We start from the raw sequence: 23,893 nt of genomic DNA, 5'->3' as shown, positions 1-23,893 counted from the left end.
GGACTTAGTTGATTGGATTTGGGGATGGGGATTGAGTGGGTGAGGTGATCAGGTAGATGCATTTCTTCTCGTTTGAGAATGGACTTGTCATTCAGATTATCTGGTTTTATGGGACTATGCCCACTAGGTGGAGATGATGTGCAAATTATATATATTTATTCCGCGAGGCTGCTTTGCCAAAGTATATTGCTAAGCTAAGTAGTAGGATTCCCAAATGTAATCTTTGTACTATATTATATCAAATCTTAGGCATAGGCGAGTTTACGGTACAATGTTCAAACCAGCTGCTATAGGCAGCAGTACTAAGCTGGGCCCGTTGGTTCCACAACGTGCAATACAGTATGCCCCCAAGCCAGGTCGCCGTTAGTTGGAGTGTCTTAAATCACAGTTGTTTTTTGTCCAGTCTCCATCCCTGGTAGCAAGGCTCTAGTTAGTAGTCCTGGATGACCATGCAGCTGTGCATTGCAGACTAAGTGGTATAATCTGGCTGAGATGCTGCCCCATGTACCCTCCTTCCAATGATCAGATCGTCCCGATACTAAGCGTCTCTCTTGCTACCTAGTTATTTAACCAAGTACAGTAGTTGACCAACAGCTAGCGCTTACACCTCGCATAGTGTCAGCCTTGCCCCAAGGCTACCTATGCTATCTATATTTTCGTCCGCCCTCTTCCTCTCCTCTCAGTTCCCTCGCTACATCATTTGCGAAGCGCGCTAGCGCTGAGCAATACTAGGTTCGGTCCTGCTAGGGAAGTTTCCAGCTTCGAGGCTTCTCATTGGTCCAACAAGTTGCACAATTTTGGCTTCCTGTTTGGTTGTTCTATTCACTCGTAACGTGACTTAAACTATATTGCCGGTACTTACTGCTTCAGCCTAACAAGAGTCTCGGAGGGGGTCTGGGGGGGGGGAAGGCCTCCCAGTCTATATTCAGACCTACGGTCTGAATCAAGTACTGCGTTTTTAAGTATTTGACTGAGCCTTTTAAAAGCGCTCGACGGAGCCCTTTAGTAGTGCTCGACGAAGGCCTTTAGTAGCCCTTTAGTAGTGCTTGATGGGGCTCTTTAGTAGCTCTTTAAATGCGCTTGATGAAGTCTTTTAGCAGCGCTCAACGGAGTCCTTTAGTAGCGCTCGATGGAGCCCTTTAGTAGCCCTTTATATGCGCTTGATGAAGCTCTTTAAATACGGTCAAAGTGCGTTGCATGTTGCTTACTAAGGCGCTTCGCAATGCCTTGGGCTGGGGGCTTCCCGCAGGCCAGGACCTAGTTTCTCAAACCCTCCTTCCGTACCTCGCAAGATGACGCACCAAAAGCCTACAGCTATCCTAATTGTTCACGGGGCTTACTCCCTTCCCCAGATCTGGGATGATTTCAGCGCTCGTCTCGCGGGGGCTGGGTTCGCCGTGGCCTGTCCCCGCCTCCCGTCCTGTCAGGATGAGCGCCCGCCCACTGCAACCCTAACCGAGGACGTGATGGCTGTCCGCCACGCTGCGCAAGAGCTCCTCAAGACAGGTCATACTATTCTGGCTTTGGTACACTCGTACGGCGGTATTGTTGCATCTGAAGCCACCACCCCTGCAAGCGAAAATACCAAAGGCGTCGTCAAATCTGGTCCTTCTAAGCGCCTGGCTCGTTTCACCGGGAGACTTGCTCCCCGGTGTGATCGAGAAGTACGGCTTCCAATGTGACGTGGATCTAGGCAACAATGGGAATGGGATATTATATGCCAAAAACTCACTGGCCTCTTTCTACAATGATATCGAACCTGCCAGGGCCGAGGAGCTAGCCAAGGAAAATGTCACCCATAACTGCGGGGCAGCCTCGGGGGTGTAGAAAGACCCCCCAACAGTTTATATCTACTCAGTCCAGGACTGGCCATCAAACGCCCGCTGCAGAAAAGCATGGTATAAGATGCAGTGGATGCAAGAGCAAAGCTAACAACGGTGACAATTTACTCCGGGCACTGTTCATTTTTGAGTAGGCCGGAGGAGTTGGTTAAGATGGTGCAGAAAGTGGCGAGTGAGATTTGATATCATGTGGCGCCACCGTGAGCTAGACAGAGGAATCACAAGTAGAGAACATGGCGTAGAGAATGGCCACACCACAATTTCTCGCTGTCTCGTACTTGACAGCCAAGGATACCTCATCAGTCGAAGCAATGGCGGCTTCAGTACGCTATCACATCATCTAGAATCTTTAGAGGCACCGAGCACATGTGATCGTACTTGGTTGTCTAATCCATCCCGGCATATCTGCTGCGTGCGGCGCAAAATAAGGAATCCAAGGGTCTGCATCGATCGCCAGACACATAGCCGCAGCGGGGCAGCACTACCTATCTAGATCGGATCAGCATCAGCCGTGTGTCCGTCATACGTACTCCTATTGTAAATTATTGATGGCGCCATATCAGTGACCTCCGAGACGGGCAGACAATCGGATAGTACTTCGACCCAACCAACTGTCTTGATCAAATTGCACAAGGCGGTGATCGCACTCAGCCCCCCTAAGAATGAATTTGGCGAGATTTCAATAGCCATAGTGGGGCTAAACCAAGCAGTCGCTCAATCCTGGGTTTTTCTGCTGTGCTGAAGCATATTCAAAGATCAAATAGGCAGTGAGGAGGAAGATGTGCGCATTGCTGGTGAAGGTTGCCTGGTTGGATGCACGGTACACTCGCCACTGTTGGATGGCGTGCGCTGCAAGAAGATATCTGGAATGGTGCCAAATGACTGTGGCTGTGGTCAACTAATACCTGAATCTTGCATGATAATTGACCTGAAGGGTGATCGACGTACATTAGCATTGACCGCCACAATCATAAGCCACCTGCCAACGTGGTTTGTTGTCCCGAACCTTGGGAATGTAGATCATCGTGGAGAGTTTTGCGATTCCACGGAAAAGCGAATGGTGCTGTCTTAAGGCCTGCGGCCTTATCTCCCGATCGATGATAAAGAATGAACTAGCCCGTTTCCAACCTCTATGGCGTTATATAAGATGGCCATTGACGAGTTTGAAGTGTCGAGAAACTTGATTCTTCATACAGACGAAAGTTTCAGACCGACATATCATGGCGCCCACCTCTCGGATTGAAGTGATCAAGAGTCTCCAAAACCAAACGTTGACTATCCGCGGGCTTCACACAGCTTTTGCCAACTGGCCCTTTGAAGTGAGCCCTCATTTGAACAGACTCCGCCAGGATGTCACATATATGTTGACAAAGTATGTGACCCAATCCGTACGGTCATATATCACTTGCCAGTTCGGTATATGTTGCCCGCGACTCATGCTAAATTGGACATGTAGTCGCTTCCCGCACCACCCCAGGCTAGAGAGACTGCTCGGTAGCGACTTTGGGCTTTTCGGCGCTGCATGGTTTCCGTGTGTTGAGTATGATCAGCTTCGAGTTGCCACCTATCTTTCTTTGTGGGTGAGCAAATCCTTTGTACTCCGAGGATCTTACAGGATAAGTCTAATGTGCATGTAGCTCTTCATGTGGGACGATGGTATCTCATTCCGCAGCCCCTTGTCAATGCATTTGATAACCGCTTCTAGAGCTCGACTCAGACGTGGGAAGCCTTGCAGGCGACTTTGACATGGCACAGGAATATCGAGCGGAGACTCTTGCTTTTGTCCGGAACCGGCTCGGTTTTGATGATCCTAAGGATCTCACGGTTAGCAGCAATGAGGTGATCAATAGCTTTGACTTCATTGGAGATGCGTTGCAAGAGTCTTGCAGCAAGGGTATGTCCATGCCTCCCCTCCCTCCCAGGGCGTATAACATCAATTTATAAAGAGCACAGATCAACGGCAAACCTTTTTGAAGGAAGTCCAGTTTTTTATGGAAACATCGGAAACCGAACAGCGCCTACGTTTGGAAGAAAGTTTGGTGATGGTGGACAAATACTCCCGCTATCGTCTCGGCACCGGCGCGGTGCGAGTGGTGCTCGCCATCAGCCAGTGTGACCCCCATGAAACTGCCTGCACAGTTAGGTAGTGCTGATTTAGAAACCTGGCAGGTTCTGCAATTGCACCGATCTTCCAGCGTATGTCAACGAGGATGCTGACTTTATCGCTTTGTGGGACCTGATCAATGTGAACATTTGCAGGTAGGCTGTCTTCCTGTCATTTGCCCAAGTCTCCCCGGCCAGATGAGTGCGACGAAGACAGCTAACACCACGACAATTATAACACAGTGTCAATGATTTGCTGTCAGTTAAAAAGGAAATTGTCCGTTAGGATCACCACCATGTCTGCCCTTTAAGAGCGTGAGAGCATCACTATCTGACCGAATGTACAGGCCCAAGGAGGTGGAGAGAACCTGGTAACCATCCTGTACGCTAAACTGGGATCACCGCAAGAAGCAGTCAATCATATCGTGGACAGCATTCGGCACACCATAACCGAGTTTGATGGCACCGCTGAGAGGCTTCGGATAAGGTACTCGACAGACCGGGACGTGCTGAAGGACCTCGAGAGTTTCATCGATGGATGCAAGTACTATTGCACGGCAAACCTGTCATGGAGGTGAGCGGATGCGTTCAATATTGCCACCCCTTCATTTAAGATTATCCGCTGCTGACAGATATATCTCTTGCAGTCTGTCCACTACAAGATATGGAGTTCATCAAGAATCAGACCCGGACAATATCAGAATTGTACTGGGTGAAAAAGATTGGGGCGGTGCGGAGCCAATTCCTACCCCAGAATATTCCTCGTGTCGAAATACTTTGAAAATATAGCAAACATACGCTACCTTTCTCTGGTCCGGTTCATCTTTAACAAGTGGTTATTTTGAAATATCCCCACCTCCTTCTTTCACTAAAGTCAGACATGTCATGACTGACATTCAATGAGACTTGACAAGGGAAGTAAAACCTTGATTAGCCGAGGTTTCCTCTGATCGTATCCCATAGACTGGGCCATGCATGTTTAACCTTTCGGGCGTGGCTTTAAGTGGGCGGGCGTTATTGTTAATGTAGAAAAAGTACCAAGAATATCCAGTGAGATTCCAGGTAGACAGATCTCGTTACAGAATTTAAACCTGTATGAACCAAAGTTTAAGGATTGCCAAACCGGGCCTTTGACCATCTCTATTACCGACCCTCCCCATCGGCCTGTGCATAGTCTTTCTTCAGCACTTACCCCAACTTGAGGGATGAGCAACAGAAAGCTCCGAATAATGTCATCAAACAAGACAGCACTGATAACTGGCTGCACTGAAGGGGGTATTGGAGCTGCACTGGCTCTCGCATTCCTAGAACGCGGCTTTCATGTGTTCGCTACCGCGCGCAATCCCATCAAAGCCGAATCAATGAAGAGAGACAACCTTGAGATTCTGCCTCTGGATGTCACATCCCCCGATTCGATCGCAGATTGTGTGAAATCTGTCCGATCCATAACAGGGGGCCGGCTGGATGTGCTGGTGAACAATGCCGGAGTAATGCTGGTTGCCCCCATGTTGGATGTGTCCATTCCAGAGGCGAAGGAAGTATACGACGTAAATGTGTGGGGGACATTAGCAGTCACGCAGGGATTTGTTCCGTTGCTGGTAGAAACATCGGGTATGGTAGTGAATATCACTTCGATCGCTGCAACATTGTATGTGGCCTGGCAAGGTGCGTCTAATACCTCTCTATATAGAAACCATATTTATCCACATGAACAGGTACATACCATAGCTCAAAGGCAGCCCAGCTGTCGATGTCGGAGGTCCTGCGCATTGAATTGGAGCCGCTCGGGGTGCGAGTTCATTCTGTCCTGCTGGGTGAAGTCGAGTCGAATATTTATAGCAATGGCCCGGCTCTGGAGATCCCAGCCAGCTCCTATTACCAGCAAGTGAGGGAATCTATCTTTGATGGTGCTGCTGGCAAATTTATCATCAAAACGGAGTCAGCGGAGGTGTGCGCGAGGCATGTCGTCTCGGATGTACTGAATGGACAGTCAGGGCAGATATGGAGGGGAGGGTTAGCTGGAATAGTCAAGTGGGCGAACAGGCTCCTCCCGGGTTGGCTCTTTGTACGTTGGATGGTTGTCCAAGATGCTTGTTCGTCTCATGACTGATCTTTAACGCAGGAGAGGTATTTGAACGCCCACCGTGGGATATATAGCTTTCATCCGCATCGCAAAGCCTTATAGTCTGACAACCCTCGATGGGATCATTGTTTGGTATGCGGGCGATTCCTTCCATCTGTTGTTTCCAGCATGATGGCCCGATGAGCTCGATGTCTATGTCGATCAGTTTTCGTATGGTCCACGTTGAATGAAATGCTTGCTTTCCTTCTCCATGCGTGAGCCGTTTACGAACTTTTTTGAAGCAGGAATATAATAGTTGAACGGTAATCTGCAGTCGATAAAATGGCGTTGAGATCGACAACCGTACTATATGCATCTGGGCCAAGATATATCTTGAAGACTAATCAATCAGGTAAACTTTGTAAGCTATGTTATAGATCTGATAGTGAGTTCGTGCTTTCCCAACCGTAGGCGAAAATGCCGACCGGTGCAGATGCAAGTGACCTTAAAACTACGGAGTAAAGAGAGTAGATAATGTGTAGACGAAGTGCCAAGTAAGATGGATGCGTGACGCAAACCTGCCTCAGGCTACGACCGCTCTAATCTCCGCCTCCGCGCCCAAGTCCGACCGACCAGCTTCCCCGATCGCTCCTCCGTCTCTCATAGCCACTCCCCCAACAGAAAGCTTCTTGCCGCTGAAGCTTGGTCGCCATGTCGGACGAGTCGAAGCCCAAAGGCTTCCCGGACATATCGGCCAAACTGTCTGCAATCCCCAAGAAATCCCTCTTCGAACGTCAGAAAGCCGAAGCCGAAGCCAAACGTGCCCGAGAGCAAGCCGAGACCGCCGCGGTTTATGAGGACTTTGTCAAGTCATTTGAAGATGACTCTCACGGCCCCGATCGGCATTCTGGTGATGGAAGACTGAGCAGGTTCCCGCCCAAGAACCCGGGTTTTGGAGGAGGCCCTGGAAAGCGGCATTTTACAAGCTCTAACCCGCGCATGAGCGGCCCTGGTACTCTGGGCCCTCCCCCCCAATCTATTTCTCGAAAACGCACACACGAAGGTCTCCAGCCACTTCACCGAAATCGGGATACGGCACAAGGCATACTGGGTTTTGACAACACCGCGCCCAGTTCGGCTGCCGCGGTGTCGGCTTTCCGTGCTTCAGACGATGACGATGAAGGCGCTGGTGATGCGAAAGAGGCTGAAAGAGCTGCTGCTAAACCTACATTATACCTAGCATCCCTACCGCCGGGAACTTCACCCTCAGTGCTTAAGTCTCTGATACCCTCCGTGCTCACTGTCGACAATGTCAAGATCCTGCGCCCTCTAGGCCAGCCTATAACCGACCGGAAATCAGTAGCCGCCATTGTGACCCTCGCAAACGAATCCGCGGCCTCGGATATTGACAGCACTGTTAGCGCTCTTCAGAACAGATACCTAGGATGGGGATATTATTTGACAATCTCGAGACACCTTTCCTCCGCCGCTATTGGTTCGACGATACCAGTCACTGTCGGCCTGTCTTCGACATGCTCTCTCCCCTTTGGCGCCAAGTCGATAGCGCCGGATATCCCAGGAAGATTGAATCGCGCTCCGCCACCAGGTTTGCATCGTGGAGGATTTGCGCCACCATCGTCGTATGGGCCAGCACACGGGAGGGGTCCTTCCACGCAGGTCGAGGTGAAAGCACCGTCAGACTTGAAACAGCTGAAGCTGATCCACAAGACAATGGAGAATCTATTGAATTATGGACCGGAGTTTGAGGCACTACTAATGAGCAGACCGGAGGTTCAAAGGGAAGAAAAATGGGCATGGCTATGGAATGCAAGAAGTGCTGGTGGGGTATACTACAGGTGGAAAATATGGGAGATTCTCACGAACAACCGCCCAGTCGCAAACCGACGAGGCAGGCCTCAGCCTTCATCAACTATTTTCGAGGGTGGTGCAAGCTGGGCTCCACCGGAGGCGCATATAAAGTTCGAATATACAACCCGCATGGACGAGTTTGTGACGGATGATGACTACGACTCTTCCGATGAAGAAATGTCTGATTATGAGGAGGAAAGACGAAACCTTGGTGGTGCACCACCAGCAGAGGGGTCTGGCGCAAGCAATGAAGGCTTAGGGTATATGAATCCATTGCAAAAGGCCAAGCTAACCCATTTACTTGCTCGACTTCCGACTACGCATGCCAAGTTGCGGAAAGGCGATGTTGCACGAGTTACTGCTTTTGCCATCGAGCACGCTGGTGCAGGAGCCGACGAAGTTGTGGAAATGATTGTCTCAAACATCATCAACCCATTCGCCTACACTGGGGCTAATCCTGATCGTGAAGCAGAAAAAGGTCTTACTCGACGAGAACAAGCAGGAGACCTGGCCAATGATAACCCGGCCGATGAAGGGCGGTTGTCTACAAAAGAGACTCTGGATCTATCTTCTGCCAAGTTGGTTGGTCTCTACCTTGTATCCGATATCCTTTCCTCTTCTGCCACGAGTGGCGTGCGTCATGCGTGGCGTTACCGGCAGCTTTTTGAGTCTTCCTTGAAAACACACCAGGTATTCGAGCATCTTGGGAGACTCGAGAAAGACCTGCAGTGGGGACGGCTGAGGGCTGAAAAGTGGAAACGCAGCGTTGGCTCTCTTCTGCACTTGTGGGAAGGCTGGTGTGTGTTCCCGCAATCAAGCCAAGAACACTTCTTCCAGATTTTTGACAAACCACCACTCACGGAAGCGGAACTGCGGGAGGAAAGAGAGAAGGCTGAGGCCGAACGGGCTGCGAGTGCATTTTCCAAGAACAAGAGCCGCTGGAAGACAGTTGACGAAGATACTTCCGGCAAGTTTGATCCCGGACGAGCTCCGGACATTGATCCTCAACGGATGGATGTTGACCAGGAGAATGTTGCGCCGGCAGGGACCGAGGACTTCGATGGAGAGTCCATGAGCGATATTGATGGGGAGCCAATGGAGGACAGTGACCTGGAAGGGCCGGATGAGGACCCATTGGAAGAGGAAATCCTCGAGGACGATAGTGGCCTGAAGGAGCAGCCCGAGAAACCAGCCGAGCCCTCAGCCCAACCAGAACCCCAACCAGAACCCCAACCACCAGCCCGCAAGCCCCGGCCTAGAGCAGAAGACATGTTTGCAGACTCGGACTCGGAATGAGAACACTGTTCAGATATGGATGATGAAGTCGAATGATCTTGTCTATATTATTTGGTGATTATGCTTGGGTGCAATCCCTTTCCCGTACAGTGCAGACTTCAGATGCTGTGAATCGCGCGGCATTAAGATTATTATTAATGGCTCAGGAGGTAGAACCGTAGTTCTCCTGAATAATCTTGATTAATAACCTGACGAAGTGACAGGCTCGCTGCCTTAACCTGTAAGGCAGCGACCTGCCGACAGCCCCACAATTCCCCTCGCGACGGAAATACTTTTGATGTTGATGTCAACCTCGACTCTTCCCTTCCTGTCTATCCCACTTCCATTGCCTGGTCTCCTCTCCTTCTATCCCTATTAGATCCCGCAAATCCCTCATCCATCAAAATGGCCGGTAAGTGCCCTCTTGCGCCGCCGCTCACACCCACACGACGCCTGTCCCTCCCATCTGATGTTTTGCTGCCCCTCCGTGAGGCTCTTGGGCGCCCCTCGACGGCAACCACACATTACCATCCTTATACAATTGCCATGATTAATGCTAACGCAATGCCTCCTACGCTTAGACTTCTCGAACATCGCACGTACGTGTCACTTCCCTCAAGCCACCTGCTTCATCAACCAGGGGATGGCTTCCTGCGTCGTCGCATTGTCAACCCCCCATCCTGCATCCTAGATGCCCAAGCAAACCCAACCCCAAACAACTCATCCCCAATCTAACATACATCGACCGGAACAGAGCAGTTTGTGCAGTTCTACTACAACACCTTCGACAGCAGCCGTGAGCAGCTGGCCGGCCTCTACGTACGCTTGATCAGCGCCCCGCAATCCCTACGTTCACAATAACTAATGCATCCCCACCACAGCGCGATGAGTCCATGCTCACCTTCGAGACCTCCTCCCACCTGGGTGTTGCGCCCATCATGGAGAAGCTGCTGGTTAGTATTTCCCGCCTAATAGAGTATCAAACCAGACCTCCTTTACTAACCCCGGCGATCCAACCATACAGAGCCTTGCTTTCCAGAAGGTCCAGCACCAGATCTCGACTTTGGACGCTCAGCCCTCCATCGAAGGTAGCATCATCGTCATGGTCACCGGTGCTCTTCTGGTATGTCTCCGTCCGTCTCGGGAAACACTAAGCCCGTTTTAGGGATATTTTCTTCTTGGATATATCATTATATGGAACTGACTGGGTTCCTTTTTATCTAGATCGACGAGGAGCAGCGCCCCATGAACTACACCCAGACCTTCACCCTCAAGCCCGACGGTGCTGGCAGCTACTTCGTCTTCAACGACATCTTCCGTCTGATCCTGGGTTAAATGTACTACAACGGATGTTGAGGCTTGGTGAGATGAACCTGCGCTGGTTGGTTGGGCCGAAAGGCCTATATAGTAGGCAGTTCCCGAGATGAAGATAATGAATTCAAGAGGATTGACATGCTGTTGGTTGCTGTCATCTACATTTATTCCCCATTTTTGTGACTTTCTTTTCGCTCTTACTTAGTATACTATACCATGTGCTTGAATATAGTTCGATCCGTCTAGTGGGATTGAGCCGCGATTTACAGCTGGATTAGAGAAAACAACTACTAATTTTACTACTTCACCCTTTTGGGGTTTGCGTCAGTAGAGTTTGTCTTGAATGGCTGCACCAGCAGCGGCTGTCATATTGTGGCCAAGATATATAGTCTAGGTAAGTAGGTAGGTATACAAAGCGTTGAAACAGAACCTTTCAAGCGGAGAATATCCATCCGCAGCATGGCAAGGTTTACCAATCACATTCTTGGCATATTGAATGAATGCCGATTTGTCAATCCCGAATCGGCACGGACATCACTGGTCCCGAAGCAGCGGAGTCTCCTCGGAAGGCTGATCCTGATCAAAGTCCTCCTGTTGTCCGTGCTCCTCCACAGAACCATTTGCAGTGACGTCCTTGTCATGCTCATGGCTGTGGCCCCGGTTGGGTCCCAGGAACTCGAAGAAGACGCCCAAGCATAGAAGCGTGCCCTGTAGGCATGCTGTCACGATCAAGACACCCCAGGTGCTCCAGCCCTTTGGACCCAATCGGGCAGCCAGACTGCCTGCCCAGACGAGACTGCCGGGGGTCTGGATGCACATCATTGGGATGCTGAGACTTCCCACGCAGCGCAGTCGAAGGGTGGTGTAGATCTGGGGGAAGTATTGAATTGAAGCGAGAAGGGCGGACAGGACGCCACAGAAGTTGGACCATTCTTGGAGCGAAGATGCCCGTGTGTAGCCGACTGCTATGGTGATGATGAGCATCACTAGCGCATGAACGATGCAGACACCGGCTACGATTAGGGCGGTGCGATATGTTGGGCTATTCTTGGGGAGGTGGGAAGTGTTTCTGGGGTAGAACAGAACGAAGAGAAACAGGCTATTTGAAGGAGAAGGGGTTTCCCGGTTAGTTCTGAATGCGTGATTGCTGATGGTCTTTTGTTGGGGGTGGGGGGCTTACATGACGAAGAAACAGAGGCATTGCGTCCCAACTTGCAGGATACCTAGTATTCCTGAAAAGCAACCCATACCATTGACAACCCTGCAACAGGCCATGTCCTGTAGACTCTGCTGTTGTGAGATGACATTCGCCAGAGAGGACGAACCGGAAGTTGTTCCTAGGAGGACGAAGTACGGTGAGATTCCGAAGGAGCTCTTCATCGTGATGATGCGAACATGCTGGGGGGTGTAAGAGAGGAGAATCCCAAAAACGATGAGACTGCTTTGATTAGTACTTATGTGGATCCATTAAAGGCAATAGGAGGGAGCATACATGGAGAGGATGAAGTTCTTATATTCCGGCGAGGCCAGATGCTCGCATTGCGGGTTCAAGGATTCCATGTTGAGAGGGAGGTATTCAAAGTCACGTCTATATCGAGAGATTCCTGTCTCCAGAAAGAGGTACTGTTCCAGGCAGATAAACACAGTCACTTATTCTGCGAACGGGGTCGTCGAGCACAGCTGGACTTTTATGCCCCGTGCATAGGGGGCGGTTAAGGACGGGCGGCGGAGGAGGCCAGAGACAGCAGTGGGTTATTGGATTCTAAAACAGCATTCTCATACCAACACACATGCGCGTTGATTGGGCCCGATGACGAGTGGATGAGGATGACTTGTCACGGCTGAATTGCTTCAAGAGGCAATAGGATGGTGCCGGAGGATTGTCGATGGACTGGCCGGCGGTGTTGTTGTTGGCTCTCCTTATCGCCGTCTCCGCATCCCCCAATTTGGCAAGGCGGGCCCGCTCGCCCTAAAGAGTTAGCGGTAGATCATGTGCCTTGCATCCGCGTTGGTTTGGAAGGATCGATGGATCGATGGATCGATGTATCGATGTATCTCTTTCTCTGCATCATTATTCTCGTGGGGGACAAAGCACCGGGTGCAACTCTGGCAGCGAACACGTCGTCGTCCATTCACGCGGTAGCGGGGAAACTCTACGCTTACACAATCCAGCGGGGAGACCGACCATGGGCCACTCAATCATCGATGACGCCAGAACGGAGGATGGCCAGCTCCTCTTCAGCAATACGTCACTCGATGCTCATCCCGCGCCGCCTCCCTGATTCCTTTCTACGGCTACCAATAAATATCTTCATCCCTGGATGTCTTCCTCTTAATCCTTCCTGCTAAATTTCTCCATATCACCATAAACTGCCATTGTGAGTTGCCTATTCTTGCAACCGGGAGCTAGAGCCACAGAAGCTAACATCGGCGTGAGAGGCAAACAATAACCAAGCAGCTCGACATAGGTTTCATAGTTCGCCAGGATGAAGCTCCATTTGGCTTCGTGCTTGGTATTTGCTCTGGCAACCGCCGAGGCGGTTGGAGCATCCAGCTGGTTCAGCAAAGCTGGTATGTCTACTTCCATACCTCTACAAGCAATGCCATCCCATGGGGACATTCGTTAGAGTCCGCGTCATTTGCTAACACGTTCTAGTTTACAATAAGTGGCATGAAACAGAATTAGAACGATGGCTTTCCGATCATGGTACGATAGAAGACCTTCTCACCATCTCCTCGATGCATAGCATTGACAAAACCTACAGACATCCCATACCCTTCGCCTGCCGATCGCAAAGATCTGGAGACCCTAGTGAAGTCCAATTGGGATTCGAAAGTGCAGAAGCCCTTGGGACACGCTGCAGCGCACTCCACTGATCACTGGCATGATGCCAAAGAATGGCTCTTTGACACGTGAGTCGACGCAAGGTCATACCTCATATAACCGCATATGTGCTAATTGCCTACAAACAGGTGGTCGGACTCTCAGTTGAAGGCATTCCTCGATCGTCATGGCGTTCCTGCTCCTCAGCCACGCAAGCGTGATGTTCTTCTGAAGACTGCTCGTGAAAACTATGAGAATATCGCCCACAAGCTTGGGGAGGCTGTCGCTTACCCCGGTAACTGGGTTTATGAGCAATGGACCGAGTCTGATCTGAAGGAATGGCTTGATGAGCGTGGCTGGCCGGTCCCGCAACCCACAACGCGGGACAGGCTTATTGCGTCAGTACGCCGGAACGCTCGATTGGCCAGTCTACATGCGAAGAACATCGCTGCATCTGCGTCGGCCTCCGCAGAAGCTGCACAGGCTACCCTGAGTGATGCTCTGTTCAAAGCTTGGTCTGATTCGGACTTGAAGAACTTCCTCGATGAACACGGTGTCAAAGTGCCACAAGGTTCTAGACGCAACGAACTGGTAGCTCTAGCTAGAAAACATCGCGCCTCTCTGGTCAGCCAGGCGTCCGAGGCTTCTGCCACCATCTCTTCTACTGCTACTGAGATCATCGGTGCCGCTACGTCTAAGGCTGGCAACCAGTACGCCCAAGCCACTGATGACGCACAGCTCAAGGCTCAGAATTCATTCGATGCCACTGTTGATAGCTGGTCCGACTCGCGTCTGAAGGCATTCCTCGATGCGCGTGGTGTTCCTGTGCCTCAGAGCAACAAGCGCGATGAGCTCCTCGCTAAGGTGAGGCTCAACAGCCACAAGGCAGCCACTGGCTGGACTGCCTGGACGTTTGATACCTGGGATACCGAGCACTTGAAGTAAGATCCCAGTCTACGACTCATAATCATCAAAGTAGTGGTCTAATATCGTTTCAGGAAGTACCTGTCATCCATGAATGCCAAAGCATCTCACCGCGCCGATATCACCCGCGACGAGCTTGTAAAGCAAGCCCAGGACACCTACGCCAAGGCTTCCAAGACCGGAGGAACAAATCTCGCATCTGCTACCTCTTACATGGCGCAGGCCACCGACGCAGCCAAGGATTCCGCATTCGATACCTGGACCCATTCCGACCTCAAGACGTATCTTGACTCGTACGGCATCCCGGTCTATCAGGGTTCTGGACTCAATGAACTACGCGCGGCTGCTCGTCGGAACTCCCAATATTTCCGATACGGTACCTCGAGCCCCCAGGGAACCATCTTTGCTAAGTTGCAGGGTGTCAGCCAGTGGGTCCTGGACCAGCTGAAGATTGGCGCGTCCAGTGGCAGAGCCCAAGGCCAGGAAGCCGCTGAGAAGGCTAAGGCCAAGGGCCAGGAGGCTGCCGAGAAAGCACAGACTAAAGGCCAGGAAGCCGCCGAGAAAGCACAGGCCAAGGGTTCCGACGCCGCCGAGAGCCTTCGGGTTGAACTGTAAATCAATTTGATTTTTTGATGTTCATGTTGCCGGCTGGGCGTTGTTCGTGGGATACGACTTTATGACATCACATAATGACTGCAATATGCGGTTGAGACGGTCTATGATACTTGCTTCTAGTTGAGGGGTGCAAAAATTGGGCCGGGGGGTTGAATTGTGACTTAATGCATTAGTATTTGAGAAGTTTCAAATGATCCGTTATAATTGTACAATGGTACAATCATCCTGAAATCTAGGTAGCTATACTCCGTAGAAGACGTCCAAACACCCAAGATCCCGAAACCTCTTAAACCACCGGGCCATGTCCCATTCACCATTCAAACCGAACGCTTTTGAAACAGCAATTGCACGTGACAAACCCGCTCAGGTCAACCATATCAAACCCGCATTCAAACCTACATCTACCCTACTCAATCAACAACCCCCACTCTAACAACCAACATCATACACACCGTCATAAGCCACCACTTCACGCATTAGCTGCCTCCGGATCCCTCTCTGCCACCAACTTCCCAACAACCAAATACTTCTCAGAGAACCGCTCCTCCCAAGACTGCAGGTTCTCCAACTGCTCCGAATCCAAATCCTTCAAGTCATCCAACGGAGCCTTCAGGTCCTTGGTGAGCATCTCCTCATCGAAGCTCTGACAAGCCAGACCCCGGGACGCGTCCCGACCAGCGAAGTTCTCGTACGGTCCGCCCTGCGACATTTTCCCCGTTAGTCATTTTGCTTCCGTTCCGCCGTGGCCGGATACCGAGGTTGGAGGAATAGGCAACATACCGGTCCATAGAAGTTCTTGCCCGGAGTGACGTCGAATACACGGCCGCGAACGGCAAGGTAGACGGGTTGGTCTCCCTCGCCGTTGTAGGGGAGGAGGGTGGTTGGGGTGAAGGTGCGGAAGACGACGGGGGCAGGGCCCTTGGGTAGGCAGACGGGGGCTTTGGGGCGGAGTTGGAGGTATACTACTATGACGAAGAGGGAAAGGAGGATGAGGTTGATAGGGGAGGCGATCGTCATGCTGGTGGGGGTTAGTGGTGGTTTGTTTGATGGGATGGGTTGGGATGGGATGGAGGTAGGTGGTGGTGGTGGGAACTGACACTTCGGCGGGCGGCGGGACCGCATTGTCTTTAGGGCAAGTGAATGTTAGCTTGGAATTTGGAGATGTGGGGAGATGGGAGTACCTGGGGAGGACATGGTGGATGGATGGTTGTTTCGTAGATGGGTGGTGTTGTAGGACCTGGGAGAGGAGGTGATGGAGATGAAATTAAGATGATGACGCTGGTGTCGGAGAGACGGCGGGAATCGTGATTATGACGACGTTGAGAAGACTGGCCAATCAGAAATGGGGGAATGCATGCGGAGACACAGTCGGTACGGTACAGATACCGGTACGGGAGGTTTATCGGCACGTGCCGTGGATGCCTGGAGGGTCAGGTATCTATATAGTGTGGATGCCGGATGGCGGGTTTGTTTACTGACTGCTTAGGACTCCGTAAGTTACGCTCGGATGATTAGCCCAAAGAAAACGATCATCAAACAATCCTGAACCGAACCACTCGGAGGTGCCAGATCGTGCGACGGAGGATGGCTAATTGCCAATTGCTAATTGCTACTATATTTAAGACCTCAATCATGGGGATCGTCTAATTGCGATGGGGGTTTGGACTGCTCTCGACCATGGCACAGTTAAAATTAGAATGGAGGACCGGCCTCAACTAACCGAATGATTCTGAAACAGGACCCCCCCGGCGCCAGGTGCTGCTGTCAGTTGTTTCCCTCCGTGCCCATTCGGATCCATCCTGCTCCATTCATTCATTATTATTGTTCTCTTCTCCGCCTCCAGCAGGCAAACCGGTTTGTTTGAGCTTTTGAGGAGGGGCAGATAGCCGTTGGTCGTGTGCTTCCTTTCTCCCCATTGTTTCCCCTCGCTTTGTCTTTTGTTCAATGCCTGTAGTAGTTGTTATCACAATCCACGGCCGCTTTTAATCACCCGCTCATTCCCATCAGCTGGTCCCTTTCTTCTTTCTCTCCCCTTCCCTCGTCTTGTTGAGCTTGATCGATCTTTGCTTCATTTTTGCTTCATTTGGATGACGTGCCGGCATGTCAGCTGCATGAAGCCCACTTATCTTCACCAAGTTTGCTTTTTCTATGTTAATCCTCGACCGTTGTTGTGTCACTCCTTGCTTGACCCTTTCATTCCTTTCTAGAAATACCCATTGAGGTATGTGCTGATACTGGTCACATTCCGGACAATTCGACTCAAGTCTAGCCTCGCGGGGTCTATACTTACCTGGTGCATCATTTGGCCGCAGACTTTACTCGCAAAATCCACCCTGTGTACATCGACAAGATGTGGGGGAAAATGTCTTTCCACCGATCGCGCAAGCCGGTGATCGGGAATCCCACCCTGATCGACAAGACCTTGGATGATAGTGTCTACCGGTCTCTGTCCCCCGCTCCTGGCAGCCAGAGCAGCGACAACCTGGCCCATTCCAGGACTCGCCCGGCAATCGCACGGTCAGTCGTTCCTTCCTTCTTCCAGTCGTGACTATAACTGGACTCTCTGACTTCTTCCAGCAATCCTACGGACTCGCTCCTTCCTGCACAACGCCCCGATACGGGTCGACGGGTCACCTCCTCCTCCCATGCTCTGGACATTGCGAGTGGTGACCCGTATCACCAGCGCTCTATCAGTTTGTCACATAATTATCTTCTGGATCCAGCCACCTTCAGTCACGACCTAGGCCGACCCGACAGTGCAAGCATTTCACCTCCGGACTCGCCCATTTCTTTCGGTCGCCCGCCGGCTAGTCGCGACAGCTCGCGTGTTTCGCCTATAGAGGACGAACCTAATTACGATCCAAGCGCCGTATCAATGGAGAACAAGGAGAATACCAGGTTTGCCAGTCAGCTGCCCGTCTTGCGCAAACGCGCCGACTCCCAGGCAGACCGGCTACAGACGCCAAAGTCCTCCAGAGGCTACGCGACCAGATGGGACAACTTTTCAGGCGAGCTGTCGCCCGGCGACCTGAGCAGATCTGCCCAGAATACCCCTGGCAGTGTTTCTTTCCGCACGGAGATCACAGCAAAGCCTCCATCGTCCCATAGTTCGAATATTTTCGGCTGGGGCAAGGATCATCTCAATGCCAAAAAGAAACCATCGGAACCACGCACGCGCCTATCGAAACCCGAGAACACGCTTCCGCCCGGCGTGCGCGAGCCTTGGAAGGGACCTAGTGGACGATCTCCGATAGTAACGCCCATCCAGGAAAGGCCGAGAGCTAAATCTCCAGCACGGGTGCATATGTCACGAAGCAACGACAGAATGAGAGAAGCGAACAGCATGACTCTCGATTACGCTGCTGCCTGCGCTTTTGTGCCGACTGTCGTGACCACTATTACGGCAGGTGACCCTAAACCGAAGACCTCAGAGAAAGTTAAGCACGCAACGAGCAGGGATAATATCCGAACACGAACACCCGAGGAACCCGCTCCGACCACTAGCATCAGCAGTGCTGAGCCACCTCGTGTTGATTTTCCAGAGCCTGACTGGGAGTCATCGCTGGCTGACCTGAAACTAACAACCGATGAGTTGGCCGAAGAGCCCGCGAGCCGGTTCAGTGCAACTACATATGATGCCACGGAAACAGGCAGCTCCATCGGAAGCGCGCGCGGTAGCGTGGATGCAGCATCCCAGTCCACCGATCATCTTCCATCAATCATGTCTCGGAAACGCCCGGTACCCAGCGTTGTTGCGCCTGGAAAAAAGCCTACCAGGAAGCCCACACCTTCTCAGGCCACTGAAGCCGAGGCTCCCAAGGATCAATTACAAGTCACGCCGCAGGAACAAGTTCAGAACCGCATAGACACGCTGGAGGCTCGCAAAGACACCCTGGCGCGCCGCAAAGCGAATATCAACACGATAATCTATGAATTAACTCAAGTGATCCAGCCTAGCTCCGTTGCTTACGACATGGCTGCCAGAGACGAAGTGAAGCTGACCGTAGCCAGTCTTGAATCCGAACTCGCTGAAATCAAGAGAGAGGAGCACGAGATTGGTCTGAAGCTGTTCCGGGCTTGGAAGAGGCGTGACGATCTTGGGTTCGGTGGGGGCTCCAGCCTATGGGTCAAACGGGTGACCAGTTGAACATCAGCCATGGCTTCTTGGACTCTCTTTCTGGGTATTCCTTTAACCCATCTTTCCTTCCACTTCCCCTCTCTTGTCATTGCCATGTTATTTTCTTTGCGCTATTCTTTGGTCAGATGTCCTGCTGCTGGATAGTGGCCGGGTCGTGTCTTTCAGCGTTGCGAATACCCTTGGGCAGCATACAGCAGGTTCATGTTTACTTCTTTCTAACGATGCCGGTGGGGCATCTTGTTTTCTTACTGTGCAGTGCGCAATGATACCCTTTCCGCTTGTTGGGAGGCTCTTTATCCTGAAGCTGATGCTGGTGATTGATGATATGGATGATTCTGCGTGTTGTAGGATGGAAGCCAACGGATCTTCTGTTCTGTTCTGTTCTTTTATGGATGTTACTTTGTGGATGACGAAAGGTGCATTATTGAAAAGAAATAAGTATCAAGAAAAATGGTTGCTCAGGGAAATAGTGCTCCATGCCAATGCGAATCCTCCACTCTGTGTTCGTGGATCGTAGCTCGTTGTGTCTCGTGAGGATATGCTTGAGAGATCCCCATGGCCCGACTATTTCTTGCCCGACTTCTTGATACCCTGAGCACCGGTGTTCAGGGGACCCTTGCCCTTGGCCTTCTCCATCAGTTCCTTCTTGGCCTTGGCATCTGTGTAAAACCGGGGGTGATTAGCTTTGGAGGAAGGACAAGATTCGGACCGGCAAAACGTGGGGACATACCGGCTCTGAGCTTGGCCTGGTGGGCGAGGTCATCATCGTCGAGCTCCTTCTTGTCCTTCTTGGCCGCCTTGAGGGGCTTGACCTTGCCGCCTGTACAAGGTGGTTAGTATATGGTCGGGCATATTTGGAGGTGGGCACGGGTCTCATACCTTCTCTGCTTGCACCGCCCATTGTGTAGTAGTTTGATAAACAGTGGAGTGTTGGACAGGGAAATGAATGAAAGTGGCGTTGCAGCGTGAGGAGGGGAAGAAACGGGCGGCGCAAAAAATCGGCTGCTTATCAGCGATTGTCCCGCGGGGAGCCACTAGCGCGGAAGAGGTTAGATAGGGAAGGAAATCTCGGCGATGGGCTCACCTCACCGCCCGGCAACACCTCAGGCTCTCCTCCATCATCCCATCGCTCGCATCGCTGCCCCGTTTTCGCAGCCAAGCAAGTCCTCCGCCGTCGTTCCATCCTTCACCCACCTAGCCATCCTGGTTCAAATCGTCACACGCGGTTCGGTCTATTTTTTGAAATCCGAAAGGACCACCAGAACTTCCCCCATTCAATAAAGAAGAAAAACATTATAATAAATCATATCAAAAACCCACAGAACTGTCTTGTACTTTCCTGAGACAGTACTTAGTCAAGGACAAGGGCCGTGGCATCTTCAGCCGGTTGGACTTTCTCAATATACTCTCCCACATCACGCGTCATCGGAAACGTTCTTGCTAACCGGACCTCACTTGTTCGGTCTCTGAAGCTGCTCGAAGAGCCAGCCGCATTTCTAGTTCACCCCGGGTCCCTGCTGGTGTGCATCGCAGCCATGGCATCACGCAGGTCGAGGTCTCTATCGAGCCCTTCGGAGGGTGAGATCATCGAATCAGGTTCAGAGACGAAGGCAACTACGTCGAAACTTCCTCTTAATGGCAGCATAGTTGACCGTCCCACCAGAGCTAGTACTGCATCCGCGACTCGGTCTCCGCCCGACTTGAGCAGATCGCCACGCCGTCGGCGATCCAGGACCAGGACCAGGTCAACATCGCGTACGCGGTCCCGCTCTCCCTACCGAGATCAGAGAGGCTACAAGCGTCGCCGGGACGATGATTATGACCATGATCGCGACTCTGAATTTGACCATGACGAGCGGCGATACCGACACGCCCCGCCCCCACGCGTCGGCTCCCGATACGATGATAGCCAATACTACAGACGAGGTCAATCCGACAGACGAGCTAGGCCGTATCATGACTACGACCGCGAAGAGAACTACAATGATTTCCTCCGGTACAGTGACGACTCGGATCGCCGTAGAGAGAAGCGCGCTCGCACGCGGAGCCGGTCGCCATATCGCGAAGTTCGGAAGCCTAAACGGTATTCAGGGGACGAGGGGGAAGCTCAGAGAGATGAGAGAACTGCCTCTCGGGGTCACAGGAGGAGGCCTTCTATTGAACAGTCAGTGAGCGAGCGAGGGAACACTCCAGTCGTCGCTCCAGGTGTTAAACAAAATGCTGAAACTCAAAAACGTCAGGTGCAGCCAGCTTCTGCAACCTCGCATCCCCATGTTGATAGGTGTGTGTTGACGCCTGTCGATCCCTTGACCGGGCTAACTTGGTTTCCAGCATGAATGAAACCCCCGAGCCTCAAGAAGAGCACATTCCCGCCGAGCCCGTGGACGAAGCAGCTCAATTAGAGGCCCGTCGCAAACGACGTGAAGCCATTCGTGCCAAATACCGAGGCCAGGCCACCCCGATGCGGCTGCAGGCGCTACATATTGGTGGTAGCCGAGATTCATCCACTCCAAGCGTGGATACTGCTGCATCGGCTGGCGCTGTTTCTGGTAAGCTTGCCCTACTTGCTTGATCCGTGAAGTCCAGGTTGGATGCTATAGTTTGGAGGCTAATGTTATGTTCATCAACAGAAGCAGCACCGGTGTCAGCACCCCAGACACCTGCTGATAGTCCAGGGGAGTCGTTCTCTGATTTCAAAATAGGCAAAGATGCCGATCTAATGAATAACGGTGCACCGGTAGACGGTGTAGATAAAGACGAACCGTCTGCAGCAGACTACGACCCTACTCTGGATATGAAAGCCGAAACGGAGAGACATGGTACTGACGGTGTTAACGAGGAGCTGTCTGCGGCGTCTTACGATGAAACGCAGACCTCCCGCCAGGATATTCTGCTGCCTAACGCTGTCCAGCCCCCCGAGCCCAAAGCGAAGGACCCATATGACATGTTCGCGGAGGATGACGACGATATGTTCGCTGAAGACACGCAAGACACAGCACAGCCGACGCATGCATCGGCCAAGTCGGCTGTCCCGCAACCGAAGGAGCTCGACATCAGCATGATGGACAACTGGGATGACCCGGAAGGATATTACAATGTACGGCTCGGGGAGTTGATCAACGGACGATACCATGTTCAGCAGAACCTTGGCAAGGGCATGTTTTCATCGGTCGTCCGCGCCACCGACTCCAAGACTGGCGGCTTGGTTGCGATTAAAATCATCCGACAAAATGATACGATGAGAAAGGCGGGCATGAAGGAGATCGGCATCCTGGAGCAGCTCCACGAGGCCGACCCCGAAGACAAGAAGCATATTATCAAGTTTGAGCGGTATTTCGACCACAAGGGGCATCTTTGCATGGTCTTTGAAAACCTGAGCATGAACCTGCGCGAAGTCCTGAAGAAATTCGGACGCGATGTCGGCTTGAACTTGCGGGCCATCCGGGCCTACGCCCAGCAGATGTTCCTCGGGCTCAGCTTACTCCGGAAATGTAATATCCTCCACGCGGACCTGAAGCCGGACAATCTTCTGGTCAACGAGCAGCGCAACATCCTCAAGGTCTGCGACCTGGGATCCGCGTCCCCGGCGTCGGACAACGAGATCACCCCGTATCTCGTAAGTCGGTTCTATCGGGCACCGGAAATCATTTTGGGAATCCCTTATGATCACGCCATCGATGTGTGGTCGATAGGATGCACCCTGTTCGAGCTGTATACGGGCAAGATACTGTTTACGGGCCGCAACAACAACCAGATGCTACGTTCCATCATGGAATGCCGTGGCAAATACCCACCGAAGCTTCTGCGGCGAGGATCGCTGACGCCGATGCACTTCGATGACATGCTCAACTTCCTCAGCATGGAAGAGGACAAGATCACCGGCCGACCGGTCACGCGAGTGCTAGACTTCAAGAAGCCTACGCGGGATCTGAAGACACGACTGATGGGAGGCAAGGAGACGCGGGGCATGACGGACAGTGAGGCGAAAGAGCTGGCCCAGTTCGTGGATCTACTGGACCGGTGCTTGAGTCTGAACCCAGAGAAGCGGTGCACACCCACGGAGGCGTTGAAGCATCCCTTCCTTTGCCGGTCCAAAGTGTAATAATTCATGGACGCTTCCTGGCAGGCCACCCGTTGTACATATTATGTCATAGTAGGACTGCATCTCTTTCTCAATAATATGAATCGGGTCTCCACAGCCACGGTAGAGTAGGCCTATCTGCCCCCGTAGGATTCCCCGGTCGCCACTGTAGGTAGCGTATGACAGAATGACTCGACGGACAAACAAAGGGCGGATGAATCCGACCGGGGCGCGCAGTGGCAAACGGGGCGAAAAACCGGGTCCATGAGCCGCCGCTCGGGAGGCGAAGTCGTACTTTCTAGAATGCATCCATTGATCGATCAGTCGATGATGATGATGATGATGAATGAGGCTCAGCTCTAGGCAGCGACCCAGCCCTATCCACACCCACACTACACAGTACAGTATACCATAGTAGTACGTGTCTGCCCACTATCCTCCGATGAAAGCTCAAGGCTGCTGTCCGTCATCATCCCGCCCCAATCCTTTGACAGTGGACAATGCTCCACAATCCAACCCCATTAGATCCGATCAGATTCGCCCCCATCCAACATCGGAACGATTTGCGGATGCTGTTCCCGCATGCTTGTGTACTGTGAAAGAAAGTAAGGTTGGTGTGGTGGTGGGTGATCTCTACTCATCCTGGTAATTGTGATTAGGAATAGGTGGGTTACTGTGAGTACTGTGTAGTGTAGTGTGTAGGTCGGAGAATTAATGAGATCATGAAGATTCTTTGGAGATGGGGTTAAGGATTTGCAGGGTGTAGTTTCTTGGCATTGGGGATAGTTGTGCGGGTGTTCGAATGTAAGGTAGAATAGGATAGGTATGTTGGTTGGTTTGTTTACTT

General features: G+C 51.9%; 11 protein-coding genes across 11 annotated transcripts; 8 read left to right on the top strand and 3 right to left on the bottom strand.

Annotated features, from left to right (window-relative positions):
• Nucleotides 1–1,292: 1,292 nt before the first annotated feature.
• Nucleotides 1,293–2,111, top strand: BO94DRAFT_623969 (alpha/beta hydrolase; the record flags this gene model as incomplete). The annotated part of the gene is made up of 1 exon (XM_025617186.1): nt 1,293–2,111. One exon carries the CDS (start codon nt 1,293–1,295, stop codon nt 1,680–1,682), a length of 390 nt encoding a protein of 129 aa, XP_025467585.1. The 3' UTR covers nt 1,683–2,111.
• A 950-nt stretch (nt 2,112–3,061) lies between these two features.
• On the top strand, nt 3,062–4,522 carry BO94DRAFT_585286 (terpene synthase family protein; the record flags this gene model as incomplete). The annotated part of the gene is made up of 8 exons (XM_025615684.1): nt 3,062–3,213; nt 3,298–3,421; nt 3,479–3,497; nt 3,547–3,735; nt 3,795–3,951; nt 4,011–4,100; nt 4,188–4,221; nt 4,292–4,522. 8 exons carry the CDS (start codon nt 3,062–3,064, stop codon nt 4,520–4,522), a joined length of 996 nt encoding a protein of 331 aa, XP_025467584.1.
• Nucleotides 4,523–5,173: 651 nt separating this feature from the next.
• On the top strand, nt 5,174–6,518 carry BO94DRAFT_515973 (SDR family oxidoreductase; the record flags this gene model as incomplete). Its single annotated transcript, XM_025609944.1, has 3 exons — nt 5,174–5,609; nt 5,660–6,009; nt 6,067–6,518. 3 exons carry the CDS (start codon nt 5,174–5,176, stop codon nt 6,127–6,129), a joined length of 849 nt encoding a protein of 282 aa, XP_025467583.1. The 3' UTR covers nt 6,130–6,518.
• Nucleotides 6,519–6,660: 142 nt separating this feature from the next.
• Nucleotides 6,661–9,254, top strand: BO94DRAFT_534792 (SWAP/Surp domain-containing protein). The gene has a single exon (XM_025611625.1). It carries the CDS (start codon nt 6,718–6,720, stop codon nt 9,169–9,171), a length of 2,454 nt encoding a protein of 817 aa, XP_025467582.1. The 5' UTR covers nt 6,661–6,717; the 3' UTR covers nt 9,172–9,254.
• Nucleotides 9,255–9,500: 246 nt separating this feature from the next.
• On the top strand, nt 9,501–10,531 carry BO94DRAFT_534790 (nuclear transport factor 2 family protein). Its single transcript, XM_025611624.1, has 6 exons — nt 9,501–9,562; nt 9,732–9,749; nt 9,905–9,969; nt 10,032–10,103; nt 10,175–10,273; nt 10,375–10,531. Exons 1-6 carry the CDS (start codon nt 9,556–9,558, stop codon nt 10,483–10,485), a joined length of 372 nt encoding a protein of 123 aa, XP_025467581.1. The 5' UTR covers nt 9,501–9,555; the 3' UTR covers nt 10,486–10,531.
• Nucleotides 10,532–10,998: 467 nt separating this feature from the next.
• BO94DRAFT_465487 (PQ-loop repeat-containing protein) lies at nt 10,999–12,024 on the bottom strand (the record flags this gene model as incomplete). The annotated part of the gene is made up of 4 exons (XM_025608119.1): nt 10,999–11,055; nt 11,095–11,563; nt 11,645–11,902; nt 11,957–12,024. The coding sequence occupies 4 exons, from the start codon at nt 12,022–12,024 to the stop codon at nt 10,999–11,001; spliced, it is 852 nt and encodes a 283-aa protein (XP_025467580.1).
• A 511-nt stretch (nt 12,025–12,535) lies between these two features.
• ish1 (double-strand break repair enhancer MSC1) lies at nt 12,536–14,955 on the top strand. Its single transcript, XM_025609943.1, has 6 exons — nt 12,536–12,842; nt 12,902–13,035; nt 13,121–13,171; nt 13,230–13,377; nt 13,438–14,229; nt 14,287–14,955. The coding sequence occupies exons 2-6, from the start codon at nt 12,951–12,953 to the stop codon at nt 14,825–14,827; spliced, it is 1,617 nt and encodes a 538-aa protein (XP_025467579.1). The 5' UTR covers nt 12,536–12,842; nt 12,902–12,950; the 3' UTR covers nt 14,828–14,955.
• A 147-nt stretch (nt 14,956–15,102) lies between these two features.
• On the bottom strand, nt 15,103–16,072 carry BO94DRAFT_534787 (cytochrome b5-like heme/steroid binding domain-containing protein). The gene is made up of 2 exons (XM_025611623.1): nt 15,608–16,072; nt 15,103–15,527 (listed from the first exon to the last, which is right to left on the bottom strand). Exons 1-2 carry the CDS (start codon nt 15,842–15,844, stop codon nt 15,297–15,299), a joined length of 468 nt encoding a protein of 155 aa, XP_025467578.1. The 5' UTR covers nt 15,845–16,072; the 3' UTR covers nt 15,103–15,296.
• A 624-nt stretch (nt 16,073–16,696) lies between these two features.
• BO94DRAFT_54454 (uncharacterized protein) lies at nt 16,697–19,247 on the top strand. The gene is made up of 3 exons (XM_025613180.1): nt 16,697–17,048; nt 17,140–17,344; nt 17,405–19,247. Exons 2-3 carry the CDS (start codon nt 17,178–17,180, stop codon nt 18,972–18,974), a joined length of 1,737 nt encoding a protein of 578 aa, XP_025467577.1. The 5' UTR covers nt 16,697–17,048; nt 17,140–17,177; the 3' UTR covers nt 18,975–19,247.
• A 282-nt stretch (nt 19,248–19,529) lies between these two features.
• On the bottom strand, nt 19,530–19,866 carry BO94DRAFT_585278 (translation machinery-associated protein 7; the record flags this gene model as incomplete). Its single annotated transcript, XM_025615683.1, has 3 exons — nt 19,530–19,624; nt 19,696–19,785; nt 19,845–19,866. 3 exons carry the CDS (start codon nt 19,864–19,866, stop codon nt 19,530–19,532), a joined length of 207 nt encoding a protein of 68 aa, XP_025467576.1.
• A 231-nt stretch (nt 19,867–20,097) lies between these two features.
• On the top strand, nt 20,098–23,158 carry BO94DRAFT_534782 (putative serine/threonine protein kinase (Prp4)). Its single transcript, XM_025611622.1, has 3 exons — nt 20,098–21,246; nt 21,297–21,514; nt 21,596–23,158. The coding sequence occupies exons 1-3, from the start codon at nt 20,501–20,503 to the stop codon at nt 23,065–23,067; spliced, it is 2,436 nt and encodes an 811-aa protein (XP_025467575.1). The 5' UTR covers nt 20,098–20,500; the 3' UTR covers nt 23,068–23,158.
• Nucleotides 23,159–23,893: the final 735 nt, after the last annotated feature.

This window comes from Aspergillus sclerotioniger (genome assembly GCF_003184525.1).
Source record: "Aspergillus sclerotioniger CBS 115572 chromosome Unknown BO94scaffold_13, whole genome shotgun sequence".
Classification (NCBI taxonomy): Eukaryota; Fungi; Ascomycota; class Eurotiomycetes; order Eurotiales; family Aspergillaceae; genus Aspergillus; species Aspergillus sclerotioniger.
This window is presented reverse-complemented; position numbering and strand designations above follow the sequence as displayed.

Bases quoted from the DNA above. Each gene is read 5' to 3' on its own strand.
- BO94DRAFT_534792 (XM_025611625.1), top strand. From the start codon at position 6,718: ATGTCGGACGAGTCGAAGCCCAAAGGCTTCCCGGACATATCGGCCAAA.
- BO94DRAFT_534790 (XM_025611624.1), top strand. The intron at 9,970-10,031 runs GTACGCTTGATC...TCCCCACCACAG, and splicing joins AGCAGCTGGCCGGCCTCTAC to CGCGATGAGTCCATGCTCAC. The intron at 10,274-10,374 runs GTATGTCTCCGT...CTTTTTATCTAG, and splicing joins TGGTCACCGGTGCTCTTCTG to ATCGACGAGGAGCAGCGCCC.
- ish1 (XM_025609943.1), top strand. From the start codon at position 12,951: ATGAAGCTCCATTTGGCTTCGTGCTTGGTATTTGCTCTGGCAACCGCC. The intron at 13,172-13,229 runs GTACGATAGAAG...CAAAACCTACAG, and splicing joins ACGATGGCTTTCCGATCATG to ACATCCCATACCCTTCGCCT. The intron at 13,378-13,437 runs GTGAGTCGACGC...GCCTACAAACAG, and splicing joins AAAGAATGGCTCTTTGACAC to GTGGTCGGACTCTCAGTTGA.
- BO94DRAFT_534787 (XM_025611623.1), bottom strand. From the start codon at position 15,844: ATGACGATCGCCTCCCCTATCAACCTCATCCTCCTTTCCCTCTTCGTC. The intron at 15,528-15,607 runs GTATGTTGCCTA...AAAATGTCGCAG, and splicing joins GCAAGAACTTCTATGGACCG to GGCGGACCGTACGAGAACTT.
- BO94DRAFT_54454 (XM_025613180.1), top strand. From the start codon at position 17,178: ATGTGGGGGAAAATGTCTTTCCACCGATCGCGCAAGCCGGTGATCGGG. The intron at 17,345-17,404 runs GTCAGTCGTTCC...GACTTCTTCCAG, and splicing joins ACTCGCCCGGCAATCGCACG to CAATCCTACGGACTCGCTCC.
- BO94DRAFT_534782 (XM_025611622.1), top strand. From the start codon at position 20,501: ATGGCATCACGCAGGTCGAGGTCTCTATCGAGCCCTTCGGAGGGTGAG. The intron at 21,247-21,296 runs GTGTGTGTTGAC...CTTGGTTTCCAG, and splicing joins TCGCATCCCCATGTTGATAG to CATGAATGAAACCCCCGAGC. The intron at 21,515-21,595 runs GTAAGCTTGCCC...GTTCATCAACAG, and splicing joins ATCGGCTGGCGCTGTTTCTG to AAGCAGCACCGGTGTCAGCA.